Here is a 17,054-nt window from a genome sequence, read left to right as displayed (position 1 = left end):
TCTCTACAGAACGCTTAATACACGCGCGCCGAGGTGCGCACAATTCGAACCGAAGCTCAGCGGAAGCTATATCGATAAAAATATGTACCTCGTACTGTTCCTGAAATAATGAAATTTCGCTGGATGTATGAGCAAAAAAAAAAAAGCATTTCCAAAAACTGCAGGGCTGTGGTCTTCAAAGGCCCCATCAAACGCTGCTGTTGCATAAGGAAACCGAAGCTCAAGTTTGCGCAGCAACGACAACGCCGCGCCTGGCCCTGGCGGCGAGCTTAGGAAAACTTGAGGAGAGACGTGGGAGAGGTCGCAGGCTAGTCAGTGTGTTTCGCCGAAACGGGAGCTGCGACACGCGCGCGACGCATTCTGCAATCGGTAAAACAGGACTTATAATATGTTTTACACACACACACACACACGCACACACACACACACACAAACACACACACACACGCACACACACACACACACGCACACACACAGTTGATTGTACCAGCGCGCGCGCACGAATGATACAGGTTTTTGATCTAAAGCAACAATCGCATGGCCTCCAAGATATACACCACGCGCTCGCCTTGAAGATTCTCACAATGTCTCACAGATGGCAACACGTTATCTAGCGCTTGCTGTTTGCTTGATCAACGCCTCTGAAAAGGCATGATATGTTTTCCGCTAGATGGACATAGTTGTCCATTTTTAGAGCTGTTTGAAAGTTCCTGTGTGTTTTTAGCGGAGATGGCTGCACTATTCCGGCCTTTCTTGACGTACATTGATGGCCTCCCAAATGAGCCTACAAATCGCCGAATGGGAATCGTCATCGTGACACCTGTCGAACAAAATGCGTTAAGGAGACTCCTTCCACTACATGACATTTATGTAGAGTTTTTTTTTTTTTTTTTTTTCGAACCAGGCGCAAGTAGCATCGAGGCTTTGTAGTAGAACACCTGCTCGCCACGCAAACGGCCCGTGTTTTTTCCTCAATGGGACCAAGAATTTTATTATTTATTCTATTAACTTCTTTCTCAATTTTTCGCTCACAACCAACGGTGTCCACGCCCACGGCGGAATTTCTGCGACACGAGCTCTCTAACGCTATGGCGTTAAAAACGAGGCGAGCATTTGCACTTGACTCGCTGTGGCTAAACTTCAGCTTGCTGCTTGGTCGCGACGTCATGCTTCCACGGCACGGAGGACATGACTTAAAACTTCTCGGACATTTTAGTGCCATGACCGTATACCTCTCGTTTTTATTTATTTTTAGCACGCCGCGAACGTTTACACATGACAGTACACGGCTGCTACTGCTAGATACCACATAAAAACAACAATTTTATGGTTTTCATAAACGTCAACACAGCACATCGATAGAGTACGCGGCTTTATGTCGGCAGAATGAGATCAACCTCGAGGCATACGTCGTACTCGATATTATCCCGGAGGACCTGAGAAATGTATTTCGCATTGACTCGGGCGTCCTCGTCTTCCGTGGTCTGCTCCACATCATAGATTTGACTAACGAGATTTACTCCTTTCGTTAGATTCGCGTCTCGAATGTGCTTACCAAGCTCAGATATCTTTATGAAGCCGCACTGCAGGCGGTACATTGTGAAGTGACTCAAACGCAGCGCGCGCTCTCTGTACGAGCACGTTAGCGAACGGCAGCTCATTGCCGGGAAGGGAAAACGCGCGATATGCATCCCCGATTTCTACTTTTGTACCAAAGATGGCGCTGCTTGTCTACAGTCGCAGTGCCACCATGCGTTGCTTTGGCTTCCTTGTCAGGCCTTCACCGAGCGCTGCCGTTAACGACCGTCGCAGTCATTCTCTTGTCACGCTTCCACAGTTCGCTTGTTTTGTTGATTGATTCGTGGGGTTTAACGTCCCAAAACCACCATATGATTATGAGAGACGCCGTAGTGGAGGGCTCCGGAAATTTTGACCACCAGGGGTTCTTTAACGTGCACCCTACGCTTGTTTCGTCCAGTGGATATAGGAAGACGAAAAAAAGTGATAGGAAGGGACTCGAACGTTCTCTCGTCCGTTGTCTGTCATTAGTTCTACGGCTCGTGTCACTCAGCGAAACAGCGTAAATGAGGGCTAAACATTCGTCGTTCGCATGTGTGTCGTCGATCGGCAGCAATGCCACGGATTTGAAGATCGGCAATGTCCGCTACCGTCGCAATCCTCGTGGTTGGAGCCACGCGGCTTGTGCACGACCACCCGCACTCTTCCCTGATAGACGATGCATGTGCTTGAGGCTGACCTATACGACGAGCACTTACGCGTTCGTATAGGTCAGCTTTGGTCCCTGGAACAATCCGCCGCCATCACCACAGCCACCATTTTCTCATTTGACCATAGTCCCACTAGCAATGACGAGAGGATAACCTCGCCGCGCGGCTGCAGGGGCAAGCATGTCTCCTCTCTAGCGCTGGTACAAGACAACATGCTTTTATAAATTCTTTGTAGTGCGAATCATACACCCACGTGTAGGCGTGCGCAAGGCGAGGAGAAGGGAGTAAAAGTGTGCCCCCCTTGTCGCCTTAGAGAGAGAGAGAGAGGCGCAAGGTCTGCCCCATACATTGACTTAATAGGGGGGGGGGGGGGGCGCAGCGATAACCCCTACTTCCGAAAATAGAATCCTGCGCACGTCCATAGAACCACGTATAAGCGTGGCCAATAACGGCATCGGCGGAAATGCTGGCGACAGAAGGCTGGTAAACAGTTGTGCGTCTGAACTGCTCGCACTCTGTCCAAGGCATTCTCCGCACTAGGGATTCTCGCGCTCTTTTTTGTTTCTTTTTTTAACAGGCCTATATTTTAATAGTACTAGCGGGCGCTCGGCTACTGATCCCAAGCTCGCTGGATTAAATCCCGGCCGCGGTCTGCCACGTATCGATGGCGGCAAAGTGCTACAGACCCGTGTGCTTAGATTTGGGTGCACGTTAAAGGGACACTAAAGCCAAATAACAATTCACGTCAGTGAAAGCTCAATGTATGACATATAAAACGACAATATTATCAATAGCAGTGCCCTACTTACATAGAAATTAAGGTAAATACGCAAGAATACATGCACCGCAGCAGGACATTTTCAAAATGATACCGATCACGTCCGACAAGCCACCTACAGTTAATCACTAGTAATCGATCTAGCTGCACTAAATAAAGAACCTTCCGTGCATCAAGAGACGCAATAAAATGCTGCTTGTTCGTTTCTATTTGATTCACGGAAAAAAGAACCGCAAGACGTTACTATGGGGAATGGCGCGAGTGGTTCAAAAGTTCAATTTTCGGGTGGTTAAACTCGACAGGTCGTGCCATCCAGCAGGGCGCAGTTGAACCAAAACACGTCTGTCATCTCGGAGCCAATGATTGATTGATATGTGGGGTTTAACGTCCCAAAACCACCATATGATTATGAGAGACGCCGTAGTGGAGGGCTACGGAAATTTCGACCACCTGGGGTTCTTTAACGTGCACCCAAATCTGAGCACACGGGCCTACAACATTTCCGCCACCATCGGAAATGCAGCCGCCGCAGCCGGGATATGAACCCGCGACCTGCGGGTCAGCAGCCGAGTACCTTAGCCACTAGACCACCGCGGCGGGGCTCGGAGCCAATGGCAGGAAATTGATGAATGGCCGTTGTTGCTGCTGTAGCTCCCGCTGCTTTCGTTCTGTCTACCAGTGTCGGCGACCGCGCAATAAAGCCGGGCAACGTTGTGCACAGCAACAGTGACGTGAGTCGGTCCGCTTCTTGAGGCAGGTAATTTGAAGTGCGCTAACCAGATGCGGGCCAGTGAAACATGATTTTAGTTCAAAATAAGCCCTTTCTTGGCACAAAAGTAACACTACGAGGTTTCTGGACCGCTACACAACAATTGACGTCGACTTAATAGTTGCCTTTAGTGTCCCTTCGATGAACCCCCAGTAGAAGAAATTTCCGCAGCCCTCCCCTATGGCGCCTCTAAATCATATGGCGGTTTTTGAACATAAAACCCCAGCATTTACCATATACAGTAAAAAGCGGTCGATGCTAACAAATCTCACGAATTTCATTGCTGCTGTCCATATACAAAGCGTTTGCGATCATGAACGTCTATTAAGATTGAGAGCCAATGATTCACAGCGCACAGATTTTCTAATGAGGAGCTCATTCAAGACTAATCTAATCCAAGAACGCTCAAATTTGTCCTTTAGCCATATATCATATGCTTCGTTTCATGCATAACTTGTTTCGTGTGCAAGGGTCTCGAAAACTCTCCAGCAAAGTAGGCATGTCAGATCATAAGCAGCCCCTCTCCCACCTTACCCCCCCCCCCACACACACACACACCGTGCAAATATCATATCTATTATTCCAGAAAAAAAATACAGATGGTATTTTGAATGTCAAATGAGGGGGTACAAAAACTAGAGAGGCCACGGAATTAGACGAAGACTGCAAATAAGGAATCATGAAAGAAAACACATGCGAAATAATTCGAAAGCAATGCCTTGCTTTCTGCCCGAGGCCCCTATACAAGCACACATACAGGAGCTAATTACAGGCAAAAGGATGCCTGTAACACAAAAATCCGGGGACTACTCAGCCCTTGTCAGAAAAATTGTAGATATCCATCCAGACACAATCACTGGGAATGCCTACATTCTAGAAACGCTGGCGTTCACAGCTTACGAGCGAGCTTACCGGTGAGATGTGAAGATCGTCAAGAGAGGTTCCGAACATTGGCGCAAAAAGCTGGCAAAAAAGCGGGGACAGGATTTCTGGAGATATGTATTTACGAGACTAAGCATGGATAGCTAGAAGGCTAGATTGCGACACATTATTACACGTGTAAGCAGTTCATACAAGCCAGATGATATTTTGTCAACACCCGGATTAAAAAGCGAAGACATTAACGGTGATCATAATCGCCATGTGGACAAACGGCTTATTTATTCGTTCATTTACAAAGGCGCCAGCCGGCACGTGGTGCGAGTGAAACCCCCTTTTCCCCAAACATAAGTGGCAACCCATTCAGATGGAACTTACGCCAGAGGAATTTCTCTTACTTTAGTTTGACGGCAACTTCGTGGCACCGCAGCTTTTACTATTTTTCGAATAGTTACGCATGTTCTTTAGGGATGTTTTGGCAGTCACACCAATTCATGCAAATGTCTAGCTTCGTTGCGGCAGGCATAGCGAGACCGAAAAAGAACAATAGAAAGCTCTAAAAATCGTACATATTAAAGCGCTTGCATTTGTTAGCGCATCGTCAAGCTTGAATGCGCATGTACAAATGATTTAGTGCGCTTATAACGGACCATTGGCTTCTCGCTCTCTCTCTTGTTCTCTAAAAAAAAAGAAAAATGACAGACATAGCTAAGAGAAACGGCGAGACGCGAAGGGTAAAAAAAAAAGAATACTAGCGTGACCCAGCAGCGTTGTTCAAAATTGGCCTCGCCAGACAAGACCATTATTGCCAGGCGCTTTCCCCTCTCGTTTTTGGCCTCACGACTTCCCCGCATAGCGTCGATTCGCGAGCTGGCCAACCTCGTGCGAGTACCGCTGCTAATGCGGTATCCCGATGGCCCAGGGGCGGTTCCTACGAGAAGAGACCGTTACAAGACCACGTACGCGGTTGCTGAGCAGGCAACCAACCACGTGCGCCGCTACATATAGTGCATCTAAAGATGAACACACGCGAGAACGCGCTGTAGGCTGCACCGCTTAGCGTCACTCCTGCAAGACCGGCCGTGTTTAGAGCGCACGACATCGTGTCTGGAAATCGTAATAACAGCCTACTGAAGGCAATCCTATAGCTTGCTATCGGATTCTCCTGAGGACTGCGTTGTAAGAGTGGAAGACTACGCTACAGATTTAGGCACCCTATTTACATCTAAGAGTCACACTATGTTGCATATAACGTAAATGGGTGAATGGATGGATGGATGCAATTGAAAAATCCTGCATGCTCGTGAGTAAGCGCGAAGCGAGCCGCTCCCATGCAAGGAAAAACAAAAAACAAAAACGGAACAAATGGTGCGACAGGGTAAAGATGGCTGGTCCGAAGAAAGCAAAACTATACACGCTAAACAATGCTACTGGTCCTGAGGTCCGCGCGTTTCGTATAGTGCATACGAGCTGGCGATATAGAATACCACGGTACATCTATAGGCGAACGCGTGCCAAAGCAGTCGATGCCCGTGAGGCCGTCTCAGCCGAACTGCGGTATATGTGACATCGACCTGTGCCCCGCACCTTGCGCTCCAACGGAACCAAAGAAAAGGAAGGATGTGTCTTGGCGAAGACGCACTGCGACGGCGGTGTACGCACTTGCACGGTTCCCTGAGGTCAGAGACTGAGACGCTCACCGTGCTGGGAAAACAGGTTGCCGAGTAGGAAGTTGAGCCTCTGCCGACGGGGCCAGACAAGCGCAGGCGCTGACGACTGCCGGCCACCGCGCACGCAACCGGAAGACACGCTGGGAAACGGGACGCTGCGTATACACGTAACCACAGCAGCATGTCGCAGTACAAGGCTCGCAGAAGTACGATGCATCTGCCGTGCACTCTCCCTTTTGCGCCATTCCACCGTGCACTGTGTCGACACTTACTTAGATGACGTGACCCGCTGCCGAAGCAGCGGTTCAGTGCCAAGGGGCTACGCAACCTTCCCAGAGAAATACTATATAGCCACGTCCGCTTCATTTTCTATTTCTACGTATATTACCAGACTGTTACACAAGTAACCACAGCGTTGCGCAGGCCGCACCGGAATGTCTAGAAATCCGCGGTTATTTCACGCTCTTCCGATAAAGTTACGCGCACAACGTAAACAGTTCAGCGTATTTGAAACTAACGCGTACACTAACGATACATACTAAATCTTCTATGCCACCTGTATAAATTCTTGATGCGTCTTACCTGCTCATGACATATGTAATCGACGACCGCCAACTGGGTGCGCCGATCTCATTGCAATATACGTTTAATTCTTTTTCTGAGCACCAATTAGCCCCAAAAAGGTTTATCCCCGGCCTAAATTTTCTTTATCGCCACAACCACGTGACAGTATGTCACATACCTTCCTACGTATTACGTACGCGTTCTCTTTGGCCGAATTTTATGTGAAATTCTACTCTTTTTTTTTTTTTGCCAAAACTGTGCTGCAATAGCATGCGCCGCACCCAATTCGGCCCTGCTTGGTGAAGCGGGAATTCGGAGTGTTCGCCTGCCATCCTTTCAAAATCACCTTCGTCCTGTGTGCCTTACACACTTAAGAAAACACGATTTACAATTTTTTGTTGTTTTTAATATACAAAAGAGTGAGTTCCGAGGCATAAGCCCGACATGATTTAGGCGTGTGTATTTTTTATTGATATGTAGGGTTATCAATCAAAGATACGCACGCTGAAATCAGGTTAGGCTTATGACTCGGAATTTTACTTGCGTATCTTTGACCACCTTTTTTTTTTTACTGTCTAATGATTAATTTGCAACAGTTTTGCGACATCGCTTCGCAGTCTTAATGAGTGAACGTTTCATTTCGTCCGCAATGTGCAAACGGTGTCATAAACTGCTACAAGGGCTGTTCTGGGCTTTCTCAAAAGCACTGGATCGGGTACTAAGCTGTAGGACAACCGTTATTTCAAGTAGCTATTGTGCATTCAGCCACAAAAGTTTACAAAACATGCGAGCGCGCGGAGAAAATCGTCTTCGCACGTCAGCGGCGGTCGACAGCACCGCAGCGCCCCGAGAAGAATCCCTCACTTAATCTATGGCGTGTCTTTTTTTTTTTTTCTGGCTGGGCACAAATAATGTTAACCTTTCACTTTTTAACGGGATGCGCTTTTTGGCATCTGCGTCTACGTGCTTCTGCCTGAAGAACAGTCTATGAACATAACTGTTATCAGTCGCAATCTTCATCCCAAAGTGATACGCCGATTGAGGCACGCCGTGATAGCTTTGATCCTACCATATAAAAGTAGAAATGTGACGCTCATACTGCTCATAAGCACTTCGGGTGAAAACTGCGAACTAACAATGTGCTACGCGGCAGTAGAAAATCGTAAGGCCAGTGAGTAACAAGAAGACCCGTTTCCGGACTAGCACCGCTAGCACTGCAGCTGACAGCAGATGGCGCACCACCAGGTGACGCGAACAAGCACTTCGTCACGTGCTCGCGTGGTGCACAAACTTTTGTGGTTGACTGTACATACACACCACCTCTTCCTGTCCCCTTCATCACCCTTCATCACTGTTTTCCTTTCCCTTGTCCCCTGTCAACGCCTCCTCTATTTCTTTCAAAGTCAGTGCAAACGCGCGCTTCTAGTTCAAGGAGTAGTCGTGATGCGACGCTACACGATAGCTAGCGCTAGAGTTACTGTACGTAGGTAGCGTATACAGTAACTCTAGGTATCGTTGCTTGCGTCACACCTGCTTCCGAGCGCTTGTCCCCGGAAATGCGAGATGTTTCCTATTGCATTATTATACGTCCATGAGATCTCTTCCTTCCTGTTCCTTCTTTGTGGCTATAAGCAATGCCACCGCCGGATCACGGCGCAGCGCACGCAGTAGCGTTGCAGTGACGCTTCCCTATTGGTTGCTCGCATATCTCTATACGAACGGCGAGGCGCTATCTCAAAACACCGTATCTTTTACAGAGCCAGCGTGACCGCCAATATTGTGTACACGAGGAATGCAAGACGCCACCCCACGAATCTGTACAATCATGTGATTTCACGACGGCAATCCGATGAGTTCCGTCGTGAGGCACTGCATGAGGGGTGTGCTTTGCATGCACGCGAAGGCTAGGCGATGGGCGAGAGTAGGAAAGGGCTAAAGGAGAGGGTGGTGAACGGCTGGATCGGGCGCATCTGACTGCCATTAAGAAAATAGAGGAGGCGTTGCCCCTGCGTAGAGCAGCAGAATAGAGCGCATTAGGTCAGGCTGACCTCTCTGCCCCCTAATAAATTCTCACACCCTCTCTCTCTTCTGGTAAATTTGGCCAGACTCGTATAAAGCGAGCCTCCCTCATAAGTTATTTGACCAGTGCCTTTATTTGTGCTCTATTTATCGATAAGATTCTTCGATAATACGCTTTTGTTTGTTGTTTTACAGGTACGGCAGCCAGCTAGCGCTAATATTAAATTACAATCAAAACAATTTTACGAGAAGTCTCGCAACTACTGGTCTCAAGGATGTGCCTCAGAGTGCATACTGGATAGGTAAGTGTCCAACAGACATATTAGTCTAATATAATTGTTACCGTTGTTTGATTCAAATATATTACAGGGCGAGGTAAGAAGAATTAGAACAATCGAATAATTGCCCGAAAATAAGCGAAGAAATGGACACGAAAATTTTACGTAAGCAAGCGTGACCATTGCTTTAAGCAAAAACACGAGGGCTGCTAAAAATTTTTCGCGGAAGATCCAACAGAATATTACTTCAGAATAACTGGGCCTTGAGAAACTGCGAGTGTGAACTCGCGTGACCCATTGGCACCTACATTCTGCACAGCCAATGTGTGGAAAGGAAAAGTGGTTACGTGGCATTCGCTGGCTTGTGAGGACTTAGACTTCGGAGTTGCAATCTTAGGTTGGTTGGGCTATACTGCAGTGTTCCAAAGACAAAGAAAGAGGAAGCAAGGGGCGGGTGCAGGAAGCAAGATAACCGAAGAAAGGCCAAACATAGTGATACACCCTTCAGTTGTAGGGCATTCGAGCTGTTCCACAAGAGAGAGGAGAAAATAAAGGGGAAATTATGAAATTAAAAGGGCGATTGAAAGACAGAGCACATTCGCGTTAATTACCTGAGTAAGCCGCCTCACCAAGACGACACGCGAAGCGGTACGCATCCCAGCGTGCGAGGCCTCTGGCACACTGCACAAACGCATTACAACGGCACCAGCGCAACCTATGGCCTACACGCCACTAGGCAGCCCAAGTTTATCTCCTGTGCTAAACTTCTGCCGTGTTCTCTCCTTTCATTTCTCATATCTGCAAAGGTCTCAAGTCTGTAGACGACCTGTCCACGAACACGTTGGAGTCATCTAGCGGCTACTTCATCCCCAAGTACGTGGGCCATTGGGCGTTAGACCAGCCGAGACCAAAGGACGGCCAGTGTGTGCAGGCGCGTCTCACTGAACGCACCCAAGAGTGGCGCCTGGCTCCGTGCGAAGCGCTGCTGCCATTCATCTGCCAAGTACCTGCTTGCCCCGAAGGTCAGTCGTGCCTGCGATTCGCACAGCGAGCTCACGCGTAACCTCGAGTCACGCTTGCACAGAGTGCTCGAGCTGCTCTGTGCTTACACGGTAGCGAATCGAACAAAGCATATGTTCCTGCTCGTTAATCATGGTGCTTCTCTCTCCTCGCGTTGCAATTGACACCATGGCTCGCTCCCGGAACCCACACCGCTCTTCTCCTCTGGGCCCTTGATCCGTGCGCGCTGCTGAGCGTGACCTGGTGTGCAGGGTCAACCTCAAAACAAAAACTCAGGACTAGAGGCTGAATCACAGTCAAATTTATTCTCTCATTCGACATCAGCAAAGGCATTGGTGCTGAGATCCAGACAAGTGTGGCTGCAAGTGTGAGCAGAGGTATTTCACGATGAAAAGATTGGGCAGGTTACCTGCACTTTGCGCAAAAAATGACACGTACATAACTGCACAAGCTACAAACAATTTTATCCGTGCACGTTTTGCGCAGCGTGCACACGTATATAAATGGCGCACCAATAGGTCCAAGTAGCTGCCTTATAGAAAGTGTAGTTCTTTTGTTCTGGCTTTGTTTAGATAACACACGCGACTGAATCACCAGGCGTGCTATACGCCAAGTACGAAACGCAATTGTGTTTGCTCAGTGATGGCTTAATAGTGTCCTGAAAAAAAAAAGTAATAAAATACTGTCGCACTTGTCTTTGTTTCTTTTTCAGCTTCTTTCGAATAACTGAATAACTTGCTCGGTCGTTATGATATGAAGCCTCAGAACCCCAGAGAACAACAAATCATTAGAGAACATTCTATGCGGCACGCCCAAGACGCGCGTCTAAAGCACTAAGGGTATACGTACAAATGGAATGACACTTGTATAGAGCAGTGGACACTGTTGCCTGTTGCTACCACATCATGTATAAGCTACAAGCTTCCGTTCACGGTTGAACTAGCACAAGGATATAAGATGCAGTTTGTGGGCATCAATACGGCGTCGGTCTTTGCATATTTTTGCAGAAAACGATGGCTGACGCGGCCGTCTGGGTGTTCTAGACAAGTGCGAGTCCGTCTGTGCATCAAAAACTACATTTTTTCACACCAATGAGAAACAAGAGCGTCGGTCAGGTGTCCTCACAATAACATAACAGCGCGGTAGTTAAAGGTTATTCAGTGAGCACGTCGTTCGCGATCTCGGAGCGCTTCGTCTCACGGCGCGTGAAGGAAGAGTCTGTGCGAAGGTCGCGAATAACACGGTACAAAGGGCGTTTATCAAGAGCCAGGCGCATTTATTTCAAATGTACCTATTTACAGGTTCCTTCCTGTGCAGCAATGGAAAGTGTCTGAACAAGCGGTGGATGTGCGACGGACAGGACGATTGTGGGGATGAGTCCGACGAAATGAACTGCCCAAGTAAGTTTCACAATTGAGGTGTCAATGTATACATGCAAGGCATCCATCCACCCGCACGCAGAGAGACGAATTTAATTGCATGAAATTCAAGAAACCACAGTAAGAAAATGTTACAGTGTTCAGCAAATTTAAGAGTGCATGTTCTTCCTTTTAAATGCTGAATGAGGGATGGGGAAAAACCTTTATTTTATAATTTTTAATGATGTGTATAAAAAATAAACCACAAGCAGCATACAAGTTATCGTCAGAAACTTACGCGGAATCGCTCCTCTTAACTATTTCAGAATCATGTCACTTCTACATGCAAAGCTCGGGCGATTCCATTCAGTCACCAAACTACCCCAACAAGTATGAACCAAACCTCGACTGCAAGTGGACACTGGAAGGACCTTTGGGAACTGGAATCGTCCTACAAGTGAGTGAATTATTGCGAAAAGCTCATGTTTTGAGAGAGTGAGAAACACTGCTTTTTAGGGGCGAAGTTTCTTAAGGCGTGGGTCGTGCGTCCCGTCGTAAGTTTATGTGGCCACCTCTCGTTAGGTCTTGAAGCGGTCGCTAGAGGGCGGTACTTGTACATATAACGAACGCATGTGTGCTGAAAATTCAAGATACTAGATGGCGTTGATTGTAGTATGATACGTGCAAGGCGGTGGCGGCTCGCGCTCGAAGACGGAACCCCAATGTGCGAGCGCGCGAAAAAATAGGAATGACGTCACTCGAAGACGTTGGCGATCGCGTGTTCGTCGGCGGCGCCGTACGTTAGGGAGCGCGGTGCAGTAAAATAAAAGCCGTTCTGGCGCGCGCGCACGTTCAGAAGGTCCGCGGATGGACAAGGCTGCAGAGCGGCGTGCGCGCAGGGCGGCGGCGGCTCGCGCTCGAAGACGGAACCCCGATGTGCAAGCGCGCGAGGCAGACGCGTGCCGTGAAGCTGCGCGGTGGCGCCGACAAGATCCTGCCGTACGAGAGCGGGAAGCCCAAGCGGCACGGCATACACACACATCGTTTTCTCAGGTCTTTAAATGATGATCGACTGAGCAAATTACACGGCAGATTCACGGTTTCGGTATGATTCCCTCCGGAGCTTCGCCCACTCATCATCATTCACCCCGTGGATACGCTGTGATTTTTTTAACCAAATGAATAAATACTCCACTCTTTTAAATAAATAAAATCAAATAAATGCAACACTGTAAGGCGACGGAGAATTGAAAACAGCTAAGCAACGGAGGCAAACAGTCACCATGCTTGTCTCGCCGACACGTGGTTTGGGAGACAACATAGAAAATGATTACCCAGCAAATTAGTTGCGCTCATTCGTTGAGTTAGCGCGAGTTAGTGAAGCCCTGGGTTTCTTAGTCGTGCATGCATGACCTCAATGAATGCTTTACTTTTATTGAAGGGATGGCTCTACGCAATAAGCTAGGCCAAACTCAACCATATACTGCATGAGAAAGTTTCATTTCTGTTTTCATTGCTTGCTGTGCTTCTGTCACTCTGCTAATTTACTCTAGCTGTTGAATCCTAAAGATTCATCACAATAATGTTGCACCATATGTGATTAGTTTTCAGAGTTCGAGACCGAGGCAAATTTTGACACAGTGCAAGTCCTGTCCGGAGGTAGAACAGAAGAATCCAGCGTTTCGTTGGTTACTCTTTCTGGGAAGCAGGACCTGAACTCCAAGTCATTCATGACAGCATCGAATTTGATGATCATCAAGTTTAGGACCGATGCATCCGCCGAGAAGAGAGGCTTCAGAGCCAGTTGGAAGACAGGTGCGTGTGCATCTTCGGTTATGCTCATCCAACATTTCAGACCTTGTAAAACAGTCTTGTTGAGCCATAACTTTGCTGCATTCTCAATCACTTCACCAAGCAATGTGAAAATTTTCACCACGAGTTTTCTGCTGGTACATTTTGCTTTCAGTATAGTGCACACTGACGGTATGATTTTCTTTCCTGAATTAGAACCTGTGAAATGCGGAGGAGAGCTCATGGCCCAGCCTAGCGCACAAGTTTTGAACTCCCCGATGTACCCTGAGCCTTACCCCGGCGGCTTAGAGTGTCTTTGGGTTATCACCGCTCCCCCGAGCAAAATCATATCTCTAGAGGTGAGCATCATATTTTACTACACGTAGGTTAAAACATTAATGAATATGTTAAAGTGTGTTTTCGCTGCAAATAAACGTGTTGGAAGAAAACACAAAAAAAACTCGGGACATGACGAAGAAAACTACAGGGCAATCGCATGTCCTGTAGCTTTCTTCTTGTCTCACGGGTTTTGCACTTTTTTCCATCATTACATACCAACTCGCTAAACAGTCTATCCTTGTAAAGTAAATCAACGTTAACTACTCAAAGTCAAGAAAAATGGGGAAGCAAGCACTCTCTTTGCACCGTGTCTTTTGACTCACTCCCAAGAACACCCAAAACTATCGCGCTCCGAAGTTTTACCCCCGTATTCTAGAACGCCTCTTCACTCAACGCTCCACCTTCACTTGAGAAAGCCGATGGGAGCACCATCTCTAGGCAAGGCAAGTCACTGCATATCAGTGATAATTTGCTGCTATTCTTGAGTAGCGAAGCGTCATTTTCAGCTAGCAGCGGCGCAATGTTCAACTCTGTCAAGTGAAGGGTGAAAGTCGAGTCGAGGAGCGTTTGTGAATACGGGGGTAAGTCATGCGCAAGTGCCCATGAAATGCAACCAAACAAAATGTGCGCTGTTCGTCGACATGAACTCTGCATGCGTATATTCCCGTCATGCTCGCCGAGACACTTGGGAATACGACAGCCATGGGGCAAGTGCTGGGTTTTTGGACACTCGTAGCGATACGGCTTGATGCATTGCGGGTGTTAAGCCGGACACAGTGATTAACGATTCCAACTCGTCGGGGTACGACTACATAGTCTGCCCCCTAGCTCGGCTAAGGAAAGACCGAGAAGGCTTGCATGATACACGCACGTCCTATTTCCTTTTTTTTTTTTGTATACTGCGAAACCAACACAACACAATCGGTGGCCGGATCCTGCATGGGTACAGCGCTATTACACTGTGCTAACACAGCACCATACTTCCATCTGCCTCTGCTTTTATATCGCCGCAGTAACGCGTCGGCGTTGTGCTGAGTACGAGGTCGCGGGTTCAGTTCCCTGCCGGTTTCAGCCGAATTTAGATGCAAGTGAAGTGTAAAGAAAAGTTCGAGTACAAAGCCACTTGTATGATACTAAACGTAGAATAGGCAAGATATGCTATGGCGGGATTCTGCAGAAGGTGCACCGTGTGTGCGGAATTTCATAAATTTCCACACTGTAGTTTTTTAGATACTCTTTAACATTCAAACATGCATGCAGTTGATACCGACGGTAAGAGCTCTCTCTCTCTCTCTCTCTCTCTCTCTCTCTCTCTCTCTCTCTCTCTCTCTCTCTCTCTCTCTCTCTCTCTATCTCTCTCTTTCTTTCTCTCTCTCTCTCTCTCTCTCTCTATCTATCTATCTATCTATCTATATATATATATATATATATATATATATATATATATATATATATATATATATATATATATATATATATATAGAGAGAGAGAGAGAGAGAGAGATAGATAGATAGATAGAGAGAGAGAGAGAGATAGATAGATAGATAGATAGATAGATAGATAGATAGATAGATAGATAGATAGATAGATAGATAGATAGATAGATAGATAGATAGATAGATAGATAGATAGATAGATAGATAGATAGAGTGCTGCGATGCCACAGTAAGAAGACGAGCAATACACTGGGCTTCTTCGGCTAGACAGAGTAGTCGCTATGGACGTCGAATGCTAGAATAGTGTCGATGCAGCTTAACGGTGGACGTGCGTAAAGGAGGTAAAAAGGACTGTGATCGGTTGTTTGATGTTTCGCAGTATTATACACATAGGTTATGAAGGGGAGAATGTCATCCCAGTCTTTGCGGTCAGATGATAGGTACATGACCAACAATATGTTATAGTCTTGTTCGTACGTTCTACCAGCCCATTCGTCTGAGGGTGATAAGGGGATGAATGGCCGAACTGTGAATTGCACAGACGAACCATTTCTTCGACGGCGTCCGCAACGAACTGACGACCACGATCACTAATGACCACTCTGTGTCATATATATATATATATATATATATATATATGACACCCTTCAACCAATGACAACGGGCCTAAGATAAAGCAAAAAACTCACAGTTTCGTCAAAAGGGCGAAGCAATGAATGCGATAGCAACAGGTTAGAATGTTTTACGCAGCAATTATAGCATTTTTGGGAGCAATACAATTGTAGTAAACATGCGCTTGCTAAGTAACTAGGTTTCCTGTGGCGCGGCCGCAATAGATGACCACAACAAGGTTCGTGCGCAGTGACAGCGTTGATATACGAAGTGAGGCTGGCAGTCAATTCATTTAGATTCGATCTCACGTAACTCTACAAAACGCTGGTGCAACAGAACACGGCCGCTCCAGATAAGATTTTGGCGCCGTTTTTTCACGTTGAGGGCGCAGCCCGTAGAACCTCCCGCCTGCTGTGGAGGAACAAGGCGCGCGCTGATCGTTGCCGCGGCAACCATAAGTGCCTCCCCCCCCCCCCTTGTTTGCTGGCGAGATAAGCGCGCGCGCCGACGAGCCCGGCCAGAAAGGCGATGTTCGCTCCGCAGAAAGAGGGGGGGGGGGGGCTATCGCATTCTTTTCTGTATATACGTATATACATACATATACGTGAATGACGGCGGCGGCGACGGCAAAAACCAGCCGAGACTGTACATATAGTTGCTATCGCAATAAAAGAAAGGTGCGTAATATGGCAGCTGCGTAAACCCTCTTGGGGGCCTATATCGTGATCCGTTGTATTAGGCCGCGACATGCGCCGCGGTAATGCGATCATACGGGGACGTCATATTTGGCGTTCCTCCATAGGAAACATCGGCAAAGCCAGGGGAAATAAAGATGAAGGGGTTGGGGGGTGCTGCCACACTATCTTATACTTACAACAGTGCATATATTGTATTTACTCGCATAATATCCCCACGTCTAAGTTTCTATTGCAGCGACGCCATTTACGGTCCCCCGTATATGTTCGCCGTTTTGCGAGGCGGTCACGTGATTCGACGTTGTTTCGTGCCTAAACGCGGAATAAATGACGATAGTTATAGCGCGAGAACAAAACGACGACACAGAGACAAGAAGGACACGAAAGACACGAGCGTGTCCTTCTTGTCTCTGTGTCGTCGTTTTGTTCTCGCGCTATAACTATCGTCATACCATACCAACAAGCCCAAGCTGCCCCAGTTCTGTGGAATAAATGTTTTACACATCCGCCGTTGTACACTATTAAGCTTAGAGCACGCCTTGCAGTGTTCCTCATCTTTTTGTTTATAGGTGACATATTAGATGCAGGGCTTTAAAGAGATGTAGGCGGGAGCGAGC

The 17,054-nt window shown here is 47.4% G+C and overlaps 1 protein-coding gene across 1 annotated transcript in view; it reads left to right on the top strand.

The window, feature by feature from the left end:
• Positions 1–17,054, top strand: part of uif (sushi, von Willebrand factor type A, EGF and pentraxin domain-containing protein uif) — a 135,915-nt gene that overhangs the window by 58,685 nt on the left and 60,176 nt on the right. Inside the window, exons 4-9 of the mRNA XM_037435831.2 lie at positions 9,103–9,209; positions 9,992–10,207; positions 11,507–11,605; positions 11,890–12,020; positions 13,168–13,378; positions 13,571–13,713. Of these exons, the coding sequence (XP_037291728.1) occupies positions 9,103–9,209; positions 9,992–10,207; positions 11,507–11,605; positions 11,890–12,020; positions 13,168–13,378; positions 13,571–13,713 (907 nt within the window). The remainder of the gene's footprint in view (positions 1–9,102; positions 9,210–9,991; positions 10,208–11,506; positions 11,606–11,889; positions 12,021–13,167; positions 13,379–13,570; positions 13,714–17,054) is intronic.

Source organism: Rhipicephalus microplus, chromosome X (genome assembly GCF_043290135.1).
Source record: "Rhipicephalus microplus isolate Deutch F79 chromosome X, USDA_Rmic, whole genome shotgun sequence".
Taxonomy (NCBI): domain Eukaryota; kingdom Metazoa; phylum Arthropoda; class Arachnida; order Ixodida; family Ixodidae; genus Rhipicephalus; species Rhipicephalus microplus.
Note: the sequence above shows the minus strand (reverse complement) of the source record. Positions and strands in the feature narration are given on the sequence as shown.